The sequence below is a fragment of the Hemibagrus wyckioides genome, linkage group LG19 (genome assembly GCF_019097595.1).
Source record: "Hemibagrus wyckioides isolate EC202008001 linkage group LG19, SWU_Hwy_1.0, whole genome shotgun sequence".
In the NCBI taxonomy this organism is placed as follows: domain Eukaryota; kingdom Metazoa; phylum Chordata; class Actinopteri; order Siluriformes; family Bagridae; genus Hemibagrus; species Hemibagrus wyckioides.
The window spans coordinates 5807281-5821166 of record NC_080728.1 but is presented as its reverse complement, the minus strand read 5'-3'; the positions used below and the strand labels follow the sequence as shown (position 1 = coordinate 5821166).

The window sequence follows — 13886 nt, the reverse complement described above, 5'->3', positions numbered from 1 at the left end:
TTCCCCCCACAATACCAGCCACCATCTTGGTTTTTCCTTTGATTTAAATGTAAATAGCAAAAAGACAATATAAGAGCATTTCTAGTAGACATTTATATAGTATACTTATATAATACATTTATACATTATACCACTTCTCAGAAAATAAGTAAATCATTGTTTCTGTGTGAACTGATTCAGAACGATTATTCTGATCGTTAGCGCCATCTTCTGTTTGCTTTTGGTAGTGCACGTGAACGCAGGGAAAGGATCACATATTGCTCTTATTGGCTCATGGCATATAAAGTTTATAAATAAATCATTCAAAATGAGTATTATCTGTAACAATAGCTAGAAATGAATTTACGTGTAATAAAGGACAACCACAAACAACAATAATGTATCGCATGTAAATTTTGATGTTATAACATGTAAACGTAGTGATAGTGATATATTTCTGAACACTGATATAGTGAATATTTCTAGCTTTCATATCCCTTTTTATTTTTATTTTTTTATTTTTGATTGACTTACACATTGACATATCAGGTAAATTTATACAATATTTAACTCTGGAGATTTCTTTCAATTAGTGAATTGATTTTCTTTATTGTCATGTATGATGATGCTACAAATAGGGCTTAAACCAAACAAGACGTGTTATAAAGTGTTTAAGTAACACTTATAATACACTTATAATTAATAACTTACAAGTTGCAAAACATCATTAAAATTGTTGGTCAGCCTAAACAAAAATGGTAAGATAAACAATGGGCATTATCACGAAGCAGCTTTACAAAAACGTAGAGATCTATGCTCTATGGAGATTACACGGCTATGTGCTTGATATGATGCACCTGTGAGCAGTGGGTGTGGCTGAAAAGTCAATTCTTTGAAGGCATGTCCGTATACTTTTGGCTATGTAGTGTTTATACCTACGGAACAAAGACTTTTTTTTCACTTGCAACCACTACCGATTATTAATTTAAAGGCTTTTATTATTATTGACCACGGTGATTTTTCTTCAACATGGCAACATTCGCAATGTTAAGTTTCGCTTTCCTATCGTCAGCAGCTGTGATAAGATCAGGAAAGTAAACGGATCAGTCGTGACTTTTTTTTCCATCCTGGACAAGAACAAGAAGAAAGAGTAATAGTATAGTTGCCACCTGATCCTGAAACCATGTCCACTATGCTGGCGTCTATAATGAAGAAGATATGTGCGAATAATGGCGCTATGCTGTATGATGACTTGCTGTCTGACTTCAGAAGCGGTTTATGGGACGGCTGGTATAATAGCGACTTCGTCGATCGAGTTCTTGAAGAAAACGAATCTCTCGTGACTGTTTGGATGAATGGTCAGAAAATGGTCGTAGCCAAAACCGGAGTGAAGCTGTGCAGGGCGAAGGATTGCAACGGATGCATGAATTTACACCTCTGCAAGTTTTTCCTATTTGGTGATTGTCAGTACGGAAGAGGAAGGTAAGCAGCCAGGGCAGACTGTCCTCAATAAACAGTGACATGTCAGCTGAGAGTCAAAGGTTTCTGTGAGATACAGAGAGAACAGAGTGTTTTTGTTGTCAAAATAACCACTGGACCTAACCAAGGACGTGTCAAGCATTAAAACAACAATTCAAAGTTGTTTTCATTTCAAAACCCATGTCTTTATCTTGTTTTCATGAAGTGTATATTTACAACATTGTGGGGAAAATGTGTGTGTGTGTGTGTGTGTGTGTGTGTGTTTGGGTCTTGTCTCAGGTGTGGTGGATGTGACATGTATACACCATACCCCTTTAGTTATACAGTACATACTTTTGTACAGTAAATACCTTTGACATGTAAACTCCCATATGTGCCCCTCCGCAAAACTTCCTTCCCAAAACGCAGAAGTACACAGTTGACTAGAATGTTTCCGTTGTATGCTGAAAGCATTACAGTATCTCTTCACTGGAACTAAGAGACTTGAACCCTGTTCCAGTGCTCCCTGTGCATCTGAGCTCCCTGAAGACAAGGTGTGTTAAGGTTGGCGTGGAAGAACTTCCTGACTCTGACTCAACCCCACTGAACAACTTTGGCATGAACTGGAACACTGATTGCACCCCAGACCTCCTTATCTGACATCAGCGGAGTTCTTGTGGCTAAATTAGCCTACATCCTAATAGCCATGGTCCAAAATCTAGTAGAAAGCCTTCCCAGAAGAATGGAGGTTATTATAACAGGAAATGGACACTACATTTGGAGATCTGGTGATATTGAACCAGGCACATATGAGTATGATGGTCAAGTGTCCATAAACGTTTGCCCGTTTAGTGTAGCTTGCAACTAAAGGGTTAGCTTGGCGGCCTTAATATCAGACCTACACTGTCTGCAAGTTGACTACTAATTGTTTTTTGCTCACCATAACACAATCTCCACCAGAGTGTTAGCTGGGTGGAGCTGGGATTTCCTCAAGGTTTTGTGCTCCAAGTGAGGCATAACCCTGTGACTCATCCCAGTTTTATACATTAAAAGTAATTGTGTTTCAGCTTTAGGTATGAAAGAAGTCTGACAACTTGATGACAGCCATGAGCTCTAAAAATAGAGACAGGGTGTTTTAAAGAAGAGAGGATTCATTGTGATGGAGTTTTAGCATGCAGCAGTCAATACATTTATTTGTACTCTAATTTAGTAGAATGATCAGAAAGCCAGGAATTTCTTTTGTAATCCAGTTGAAGTTCACAGGTGACTTGCGTGGTGTTGGAAAGTTTCTCGGTAATTTGTGTTTCAGATTTGGTTATACTGGGTGCTGAGTGACTCAAGTCCTCTTTTGTAGCTCCTGGTCTAGATTTTAACTAGCATGCTAACACTATCTAAATGTGTTTTAGGCTGAGAAAACAAAATACATGAGCTCAGATAAATAAATATAAATAAATAAATAAATACATAAATAAACCGGCTACTTTGTTTTCTATACTATATGTAAATAGATAGCTAACGTATCAGCTTATATTTTAGCTCGGTAGCTAATGTGAGGCAACTAGTTCTTTCTGTGTCTGTTTATGATCCCAAACTGCATACTGTGGTAATAAATAGTACGTCCCTAGAGCACTGGTGTTTTTACCAGTAGCAAGTTAAAAAGAAAACACTCCAAAGTCTTACATCCTGTAGATTTAAGGCACGTGCACAGTAGACAAACATGCTATTTTATTGTTGATTGATTAAGCTCTTCTTTATCTTCATTTCGTGTGGTGTTTTTATGCTTGGATCTACAGACAAAGCCCTGAGTAGATCAGGATCCTAGCTGCTTGAGATACATATTCCAGTTATTCAGCGTCTATTCTGAATGTTATTATGTTTTTCCTCTTGTAGACGAGGATGCCGTTTCAGTCACAACCTGCAGACGGAGCAAAACGCAAAAGTCCTTCGGAAACATGGCCTGAATCAGCTGGACAGGAGCGAGCTCTGTATCTTACTTCTCCAGAGTGACAACAGCATCCTACCTCCAGTAAAAAAAAATCATACCATTTTGTTTTACCTTTAGTGGCCAGTTTATAGTATATTATTAACATTCTGCAGCGTTGAAAACATTCGATGTTGAAGCAGACTTGTCTTTTGACAAGTGTAGAGGTCAATTATTGTGAAACACAAAAAGAAAATGAACGTGGTTAAGTATGATGAAGTAGAGTTTTGATAACAACCACACCTAAGTTATTTACTTCACTGTAATAAATTAACTTCTGTTCCTTGAAGTCGAATAAAGGCCCATGTTTTCACTCTTCAGAGCTTCTGCTGCTAGAAGTAGCCTATACAGCAGTAGTAACTTTACTTCTACAGCCCTGAGGTTTTATAGAAAATCGACATTTTAATTAAAAGATGAAGCAAAAAAAAGAGAGCTTGAAATATCAGTACAATTTCAGGGAGAGTTTAGTTTGCTTGATTTTGCTTTAATTTTTGCGATTGAAAAAAATCACTCTGTATTGTAAGATTACAGTGAATTAAATATAAGATTATGAAGGCTATTTTTAAAAAGTAATTTTAAGTTTGCACTAGTCGTGTCCAGTAGGATGATAATTCTGCTAGTTTTTAGTATTTAATTCTCAGAAGAAGCCAGTTTTAAATGAGTTCAAATGTCAAAGAAATAGCTTTAATAGCCTTACACCTTGTTTATTATACATACGTTTTCAATTACAGTCTGACTATATTGAAATATTTTCACTTTGCAAAGATGCCATTTTGTTGTAGTGTCGACAGACCAACCAGCATCAGGCTCTTCATTTTATTTCATCGGCTAGTAGCATTTAGCTCTGAATCTTACCTCAGCTCTCAAATAACTACAATTACAGTTAACTCACGTTTTTGCAAAATAAAAAAAAACTTTTATTTACATTTTACCTTACATTTACATATTATTTTGTCAAGCAATTAATTAAAATAGGTAAGATTATCCTCAAAGAGGTTCTTCTAGCTGCGGATCTGTGAGGTTTAGTCTCTGTAGTCTCGACAAACGTCAGATCTTGAGGTTTAGTCTCTGTTGTGTTGACAAATGTCAGAAGTTCAAAACTTAGTCTTTGCAATGTTGAAAATATTCGAAGCTTAGTCTAGACAGTGTTGACAAAAATGAGGTGAAAAAAATCTTCCCATTATGAGCTTAATTGATATAAATGTCAGTTTTTGGTCTAAATAAAGCTCTGTCTCTGGCTTACTGTAAATCATCTTGCCTTGTGTGTACATACTTTTTTTTGCTTAAAGGGCTCTTTGACCTGCACAGGCTATTGTTGGGCATAAGCTAAAGCTAACTGCAGTTATTTTTTTTTACCAGAACTGACTTGTACAACAGAAAGCCTTCTGAATTTAAGCCTCACTAACTGTCGTATTTTTATTTTTGATCCTGAAAGGTGTGTCATTCTTACAACAATGGCACGGGCATGTACGGGCGATGCGAGGATGGCGAGAGCTGCAAACGGATGCATATTTGCGAGAAGTACCTGAGAGGCCCGTGCCAGTGTTCACGAGCACACGATTTCTATGAACCCCATCCTCTGAAAATATTGCAGGACAGAGGCGTTCCCACTGAACTCATGGCATCTATGAAGACTACCTACTCAAACATCGAGAATTTAAGGATAACAGCTAAAGCCAAAGCACCACAAAATGGTGGGAAAGTTCAAGAGAACAACGGCAAGAGAGGCGCCAGAAATAACAACTGGCAGAAACGGCCATCGGTCGATGCGAGTGCTACAGGTAGTGGAGTCTCCAGGGGAAGAAGAGGTAAACTCCAGTGGATATTGTTCTCTTGAGGGTATGAAGTTCCTCAGATAAGTCAAGGTTATACACAGGGTGACCAGAAGGTCAGGAACTAATGGCAATATGTTACGCAAAATCCACAAAAGCGTGATACAGCATCAGAGAACATGTGTAGACTGTAATGGTAATAAATAATAAAATTGGTGTAAATAATAAGATTAAGTATCTGTAGTTTTACTCTCATTGGTCATTGATTATTGACATCCTGTACCATGTATAGGGCTGTATAACTATAATATACGGAATTTGTCAAATGAATCCAAGATAAATACAAATAGACCTTTCATAGTCAAAAATGTTAAACATTTTTATACTATAGCAAATTAACGCTGAAGATATAACAAAACAGGATGCTTAGGAAGATATAGGCAATCTTTATGTATATAAACTGAATGTGCATAATATTATACTGTAAGGCTGTTTCATTTCTGTAGGTTGTATGTGCTCCAAGCTCACAGAAAGAATATGGAGTATGATAGTAGTAGAATACAGAGTGTAATAGTAGAATAGAGTGTATATTGCTTCCATATTTGCATACAGCTGTAGCATTTCATTCGATAGCTCGGAGAAAGAAGCATTTGATCGGTCATGCAGCAGTTTCATTGTTTTATATCCACCCATTATAGTTTATCCAAAAGAACGCACTGCTCACTCTTTCTTCCTATTGGAGTGGAGTGTTGGATGAGGATGAGGTTAGTGCTATAAGCAAAGCAAAGCCTTGCAGTGATACTCCCTGTTTAGAGCGGGTGAGAGAAACAGCACTGATATCAAACTACAGAACTCTCTGTCCCAATATCTGTCCCTATGTCTTCTATCCATAGTGTTTATTTCCATTTAGAAAATGAATGAAAAAGCATCAATTCGAAACAGCACACCACGAACAGAACCTTCACCAGAACACGGTGTTTACGGGAAATTTTGTGTTTTGTGTTTCCTCAGAGAAAACAGAGATCTGTATGTACTTCATCAAAGGACACTGCAGGAACGGAGGTACAACTACAATCCATCACATTATTATATATTTTTTTCTCGACTGAACGGTTTTAATCATTACTTTTCACTGCGTGTCTGATTGAAACACTGTGAACTCATGTAATATTAACTCACCGAGTGAAACATGCATGTCTTGCAGATAATTGTTTCAAAGAGCACTCCAAGGTGCCATATAAATGGGAGGTGAGGGATGGACTCAACTGGGCAGCACTTCCTGACAACGAGGGTATAGAGAAAGATTACTGTAACCCAGCGAAAACATACAGGTGACCTAGAAGCCTTATACATAGTGTTAAAAAATCAAAAGACTGCACAAATATGATGCACATATGACTAGGTTTATAACAGCATTGGCTATGTTATAAAGTTCGTCCTTTTTTTTATTAAAGCTGCTACTGTCATCATCAAGCCTGTAAACCTGCTGAGTCAGCCAATCACGTGCTGAGATCACTTTGTCCCCGATTCTGATGTGAATCTTGACCTTCATCTGCATGATTTATGCATTAAGCTGCTGCCACATGATGGGCTGAATGGATAATTGCATGAATGAGCAGGTGTACAGATGTTCTTAATGTGGTCAGTGAGGGTCAGTATACAGAACCAGTTAAATCTACTGTATATACTATAGGTATTGTCCAGCTGTTTGTTTTTACTAGTCAAACTTAATTTCTAGAAGTATTCGACTAGTCTGCTTTACTTATTTAATTCGGGATGCTACTACTTTTAGGCTATTTTAGTATTGTATTTAAAAGCTGATAAACAAAAGCAACAAACAAATCTCACACCTAATCAAATCACACCTCAGTTAGCAGATGTACCCAGGCTGCATGACTTTGTCATCTTTAGTGCTGTTTTTAAGTTTTTAAATAATTCAGTTTAATAAATGTGGAAAATAATAAATCTGTGTTTGATTTAACAATATTTCTGGACATAACATTTCTTAAAATGCATCGCAATGTGAATGATGTGGCTCAGACACTCTCACTAATGTTTTTTATTTTTTTATTTATATATGTTTAAATTATTTCGCTTTAATGGACCGGTGTCTGGATTGGTCAGAATTACAATGATTTAAAACAAAACAGTCCCACAGCCACCTCTATACTTCATCCAAAGTGTTATAAAAGCACTAATAAATAAATGTACTTCGAATTAAGCAAAAGTCCAGCGCTTTCCAGCTGCTCTAGAATTGTCCACATCTTCTCTGGAATCTGTTCAGGCTACTAAAATGCATCTAGCCAGCTTTCTTTACCAAATTCATTGCAAACTAATAAACACTAGATATTTAAGACACTACATATTATCCACACTTGATTAAAACCTGGACCTTGCGGTCATTTTGAACATGTCCTGTCTGTTAAAGCTCTGGAGTCTGCTTCGACACAATGACCCGTGGCTGTGACATGGTGCGGCGTCTCTCGACGGTGTCCTCTGTGATCCAACCCAACTACATCCTCACCACCAGTTGGGCATGGTACTGGGAGGATGAGTACAGCAACTGGATCCAGTATGCATCAGCGGTGAGTAGAAGTGGAGATTACATGCGGGAGTGTGACGATGGATATATGATTAAAACCTCTGAAATAGTTGTACTGTTAACTGTTGTACTAAGCTTTATCTGAATTGTAGCAGAGATTTGATGCTGAAATATCCTGAAATTTATCACATCTGCTTGGCAGCACTAGATCACTGTCTGTAGTAGTATTTCTTTCATCATGCAGCATGTCTTTGTCGTTCAGGATGGAGGCCACAATAGCGCTTCCATCTCCAGCGAGGAGCTCGAGCAGAAGTTTAACCAGGATGAAAAAGCAGAGCTTGAGTTCACAGCTGGATCGCAAACCTACACACTCAGCTTCCAAGGTACTGCCTCATTCCCACACACTGGGTATCATGTTTGAATGACGTGAAATAATTAGTTTTCTCAGTATTATAATACACTATTATAGGTCACTGTATCACTCTATATCCTTCAACCGTAATATTTTATATAGGTTGATCTTGACAGACGTAGAGTGTACACTGCCTGGCCAAAAAAACCCCACTCAGACACTCTAATATTTCACCTTATTTTCACTTTTAGTGAAATTCATAGTGTCATTGTTTCAACAATATCTCTGATTTGATTTATTTCCGTTTCCTTAATGCACTTCCTTTCTTACCCTGACACACCCAGCACTTTGGAACAGGGTAAATCTGGACTCATTGGCCCACATGTTCTTCTTTAATGACTCCACAGTCCAAGATTTTTGATTTTTCAAATGGAAATTGTTGTTTCTTTCCCGATTAGATTCATTAACAAGCAGATTCTAGTGGCTACACAGATGTGTAGTAATTTAGCAGTTTTGTAAGTTCCTGTTGCATTGTGTATGCAGAGATATATACAGTATATTGTTATAATAATATACATGGCTGGGGGTTTTGCTGTCAATTGTTTTCCATGATGTGACTTTTAAGGATCTGCAGTCATGATCATTCATCCATTTATTTATTTTTTATTTTTGTCGACCATAGTTCTTTCACTCAATGCAGTAATTTACCCAATAATCTTTTCTACGACCACGGGATCCATTTTCCAACATGTTTATTTAATAAAATGTTCTATGATGAAAACACTGCAGTTTAACCAGAAAAAAAATGACTGAGGGGCAGGAGATTAAGAGCCAGGGGTATACTCAAGGACATTTTAAGAGTTTATTGCATGAACATAGAGAGCCTTAATACTCCATTAACTAAAACACGAGTTTAAAACGGTTAAAATTTTTCTGTATAGCACCATACAGATATTGCTAAATGCTAAAATAAGCAAGAAAGAAGAAGAAAAATAGAATAGTGGCAAAAACATCATGACAGAAATCACAATGTCTTGATCCTCAGTAATGAAATCATGTATCTTTTATCACACAATCATGGAAAATAGAAATGAATAAGTATATTTCACAAATCCAATTATAGGCTCTGAAACATTTGTATGTTTAAATCTAAAATTTTATTATATAAATAATATAATTGTATATTATATGATATGATATGATTCTTTAAAATACTGTCTTCTATGGCTTTGTTTTACATAGAAAGACAATGGAAGCTAATAATAATTACTACTAATAATGTTTAATCAATTTTAAAAATCAATCTCTTTCTTCAGATATGATCCAGACTAACAAACGCTACGGGACCAAGAAGATTGTGAGGCGGCGACCCGTATTCGTGTCAGCAGCAGATGCTGAAATAAGCCGAACGACGTAAGAAAGGAGCAGTTTGCTAGTTTTCTTTCTTTCCTGCTTCGAAGTGTTCAAAGACACGGATAAACATATTGTTTTTCTTTTTTGTTCTTAGCAAATCAGCTCCCAGCAGCCAGATGAAATCGCTTCCAAGCCACTGGAACAAATCCCAGACACCTGAGATCGGTTACAAGGTGCTTGAACAACAATTGTAGGAAGAAATGCAACCAAATACACCCGCATAAACTGTGGGGAAGTTAAATAGGGTGTGTGGGATGAGGAGTGTGTGTGTGTGTGTGTGTGTGTGTGTGTGTGTGTGTGAATACTAAAGCTGTATTTAGCATATCTCAGAAAGAGGAAGATGGAATTAACTTACTTTCTGATTTACATGGCTAAAAAAGTTGGGGGAAAATTATGGCTCGTGTCTCAATTAGCTCCCTGTGCACAAAACCTTAAATGAAACATTTTGAGATGATAATACTTTTCTAAAATTCCAAAAGTAGACAGCAGAGTACATAGTGGATAGGTGCATAGTGTATAGTACATCATTTGAGAAGTTTCCATGGCAACAAGGATTATTCTCGTTAAAATTTAGCCATCAGATTTCTTTCTTCAAGTACATCTTGAGGTAAACAAACTACATAAATCTCAGAACTCTGAAAGAAAATGTACAGTATATTTTTTTAGTGTGGTTTACTCTGTAATGATCTTGTCAATAACTTTTCACAGAAAATACCACTGCAGACTGATGCCAATGAATACTGTGCGATCGAACGCCTTTTCAAAACCACCATGCATGGATTCAAGATTATTCGCATCGAGAGGATACAAAACCGAGGCCTTTGGGAAGTGTTTCAGTGGTGTGTACATGACCCCATGTGATTTACTCGTTTTATACAAGCTAAAGATTCGGCATGAAATAATAGTTTCTTCTTTTTGTTATTGCCTCTTTCTTCACAGGCAGAAAGACCAGATGAAAAAGAATAACTCGGGGAAGAACGTCGCAGAAAAACAGCTGTTCCATGGGACAGACTCTAAACACATCGAAGCCATCTGCTACAATAACTTTGACTGGAGAATCTGCGGCACTCACGGCACAGCCTACGGGAAAGGTGATTTCTAAATATATATCTATATACATTATTCTATAACAATATTACACTGAGGCATTATACACCTTTATTTTAGTGCTTTATGTTTAGACCATGAGAATAAGTAAATGCTTTTCAGAATTGCATGGCCAATTTTTTTTATTTATTTATTATTTTTTTTATAGACAGATTTGTGAGTTAACTTAAAAGGAGCTATGAGAGCGCAATGGCAGCTTTTTCCTTCAAACCTCCAGTGCATTTTTAAATAAAAGAGCACATCAAATGAATAAAAAAAAAGTTATTTATTATAATTATATCATTATTTTATATTTTAATTATAATGAATAACTTTTTTTAATTGTTTGTATATTTTTATTTTTTATAGCTGAATGAATAAAATATAATAAAATCATTAAAAAATAAAAATAATATATATATATATATTATATATATTATATAATATATTATATATATATATATATATATTTGTGATTTTATTCTTTTTTTTATTCATTCAGCTCCTAAAAACTGTTGGTAAATTAGCCTACAAATAATCATTTCATGCCCTTAATTCAGTGTCTCCTAGTAAAGTCGTACAGGTAACTAAAAAAATAGAAGAAGAATTAAATTAGAAATAATAGGATATGTCAGCTCACCTGCTATTCTGGATCAGCAGGCCATATATTAAATGAACACAATATTGTGTTTTTGATCTAGCATAATTGATCTTAATTTGTGAAATAACTGTATCGGAAACCCCGGCTCTTCTCTACAGGGAGTTATTTTGCCAAGGATGCGAAATACTCGCACAACTACACCGGAGACTCCACAACTCGCAGCATGTTCGTCTGCCGTGTCCTAGTGGGTGACTACACCGTCGGCCACTCCAGCTACACCCGCCCCCCCTCCAAAGATGGAGGAGACACCATCTTTTACCACAGCTGTGTGAATAACGTCCAAAACCCGTCCATATTCGTAGTGTTTGAGAAGCATCAGATCTATCCAGAGTATCTCATTACGTACAGTGATGTACAGAGTCAGCCATCATCTTCATATTACACCACACCCTCATATCCTTCTACAGTCAACAGACGAGTTGTTCCTCCTACAACTTCTACATATAGGCCCAATCCTGTGCCTGTAACTCCAGCATATCAACCCCAACCTTCTGTGCCTGTAACTCCGAGATATCAACCCCAAACTTCTACATCGTCATATTCTTCATCATATTCATACGCACGGTCTTCAACACCTCAGCCACCCAAACAAGACAACTCCTGCGTTATCTGCTGAAGCTTTTCACACTGCACTTAACCTCCCCAGGATTAATTGTTGACCCCGAGTAAAAAGTATGAGCAGTGTGAATCCTAAAACAACACAAACCCAGGATTCTGTTTAGCCGGAGTTTACCATCACTCAGGGAACTAGTTCACGTCTGAAAAGCCCTGAAGATGATGAGATTAAATGTGAAATTATAGCCTGTGTTCTATTACAGATTTTACCATGGCCTCCTCCTGCCATGTGCCCTCAGGGTGGTTCCTGTAATAGTTGTTCCAGTGCTTTATTAAGGTTAGGTAACCCTTTATAGTCCTGAAAGAATGAAACAATGTGCCTTGAGGAGTAGAAGGTGTTGTGCTCTGACACATTTACCTTTTCCTTTAGTTCACATGTGCCAATTCTTTAGGGAGCTAAGTGTTTGATTCAGAGCTAAATGATAACAGATATATAGCGTATTCCTTTATTTTTTTGTATTAGAAATGCAAGGCAGGTAAAGCAGGTAGATGTTTAGATAAAGGTTTAAAAGAAATACAGCCTGGAACGGTTTTAATGAAGGTATTGCACATTTTACTAACATTTACTTCACTTTAAACTTACCCGAAGTTGAAACTTCTGTTAATTCAGTTCTATAACCTGTACTTAAGTTCAATAATCTTTCAGTAAATCATCTGAACCTCTGTGGAATGTTTTATTTTATTTTTTTCGCGCTGATATTGGTACATGTTCCCAAGTCAGAACCGTTAGTTTTAACCACTTTGATTACACAAGAAGTTTACTATGCTGCACCTTGACTATAACGTTTAAAAGAATATTTCATCATTTAAAAGAATGTATGCCGTGGTCACAAATAATGTGTTTTGAGTTTTCAGATTTGCAAAAAAAAAAAGGGCTTTATTTGCATTACTTAAACATTTATTTGAGTGTTTTTTCAATCAAGCCAAATTTCATTGTGTATCAGATTTATTTTGTCACACATATGTTTATATATCAAATCAATCAAAACCTTCCTGGGTATATATTGTACCATATCTGCTCAGGTTCCAGAGTAATAAATGCAATTGTATTCAACTGAAGGTGTACTGTTTTTTTTATTCTATACTGAATGATTTCATTATTGTAATGATGATGATAAAACAAAAATTATCATGTTAATGTAATAGAGATAAAAACAAACCAACCTTTTATGAGGTATGGCACATTTTTGTACCAAAAATTGTACTTTTTTTATGCCACACTCTATCCTTATACAGTGCATATAATGAAAAATATTATCTCTCAATTTGTTTATACTCTCTCAGTGTGAAACCTGGGCTCTCTCATTCACCATTGTGTTTTTTTATTAAAGTTGCCTATTTCTCAGTGTGTTCACGCAGGTGTACAAAATAGTTCTTGTTTCTCTTGTCATGAATTAACAAGGTCATTATTGCTCAACCTACTGATGTGAAGAAGAACAAGCCTTTATTATCGACCACACATTTATTACAGCACAGTGGAATTATTTTCTTCGCATATCTTAGCTAAGGAAGTTGTGGTCAGAGCACAGGGACAGCTATGATACAGCACCCCCTGGAGCAGGGAGGGTTAAGGGCCTTGCTTATAAGCCAACCCAAAGCCTTAACCACTTGAGCCACCACTAGGACAATGTGGAGGAGAATTTCCATTACTCTGCCAGTCACTACATTACATGCACAGGAGTTCAAATGATTTGTAGCAACTAAATAATATATTTTTTTTATTAATTAAGTGATAAGATAATTTCCCACGGCACACTTGCGTGCCTCTGAACAGTGGTTGAAAATCACTGATGTACCCTGCATTGTAATTACATTATATAGGGTATATAATATACAGAAAAATGATGAAATTATGAATTATTTTGTAGTCTTCAGCTGCATCTACAAACACAAGGTTTTCCTTTGCAGGTGACCACAGTTACATAAAATGCCCCTGTTCACACCAGAAGCAGGAATGATTTTTGATTTTGACTTAATTTCTGGCCTTTTAGTGTCACTATGAGTATAACCCTCAACCCAATTAATAC

At 36.5% G+C, this 13886-nt stretch overlaps 1 protein-coding gene across 1 annotated transcript; it reads left to right on the top strand.

Moving 5' to 3' along the window:
- The first annotated feature begins 970 nt into the window (after positions 1 to 970).
- On the top strand, positions 971 to 12913 carry LOC131369797 (protein mono-ADP-ribosyltransferase PARP12-like). The gene is made up of 12 exons (XM_058416656.1): positions 971 to 1461; positions 3328 to 3463; positions 4854 to 5226; positions 6202 to 6252; positions 6395 to 6521; positions 7619 to 7775; positions 7995 to 8115; positions 9401 to 9497; positions 9592 to 9670; positions 10206 to 10336; positions 10437 to 10588; positions 11343 to 12913. The coding sequence occupies exons 1-12, from the start codon at positions 1163 to 1165 to the stop codon at positions 11858 to 11860; spliced, it is 2241 nt and encodes a 746-aa protein (XP_058272639.1). The 5' UTR covers positions 971 to 1162; the 3' UTR covers positions 11861 to 12913.
- The last annotated feature ends 973 nt before the right edge of the window (positions 12914 to 13886 follow it).

Coding starts and splice junctions, on each gene's coding strand:
- LOC131369797 (XM_058416656.1), top strand. CDS start 1,163: ATGTCCACTATGCTGGCGTCTATAATGAAGAAGATATGTGCGAATAAT. Junction 6,522..7,618: donor AACCCAGCGAAAACATACAG/GTGACCTAGAAG, acceptor TGTCTGTTAAAG/CTCTGGAGTCTGCTTCGACA. Junction 9,498..9,591: donor GCTGAAATAAGCCGAACGAC/GTAAGAAAGGAG, acceptor TTTTGTTCTTAG/CAAATCAGCTCCCAGCAGCC.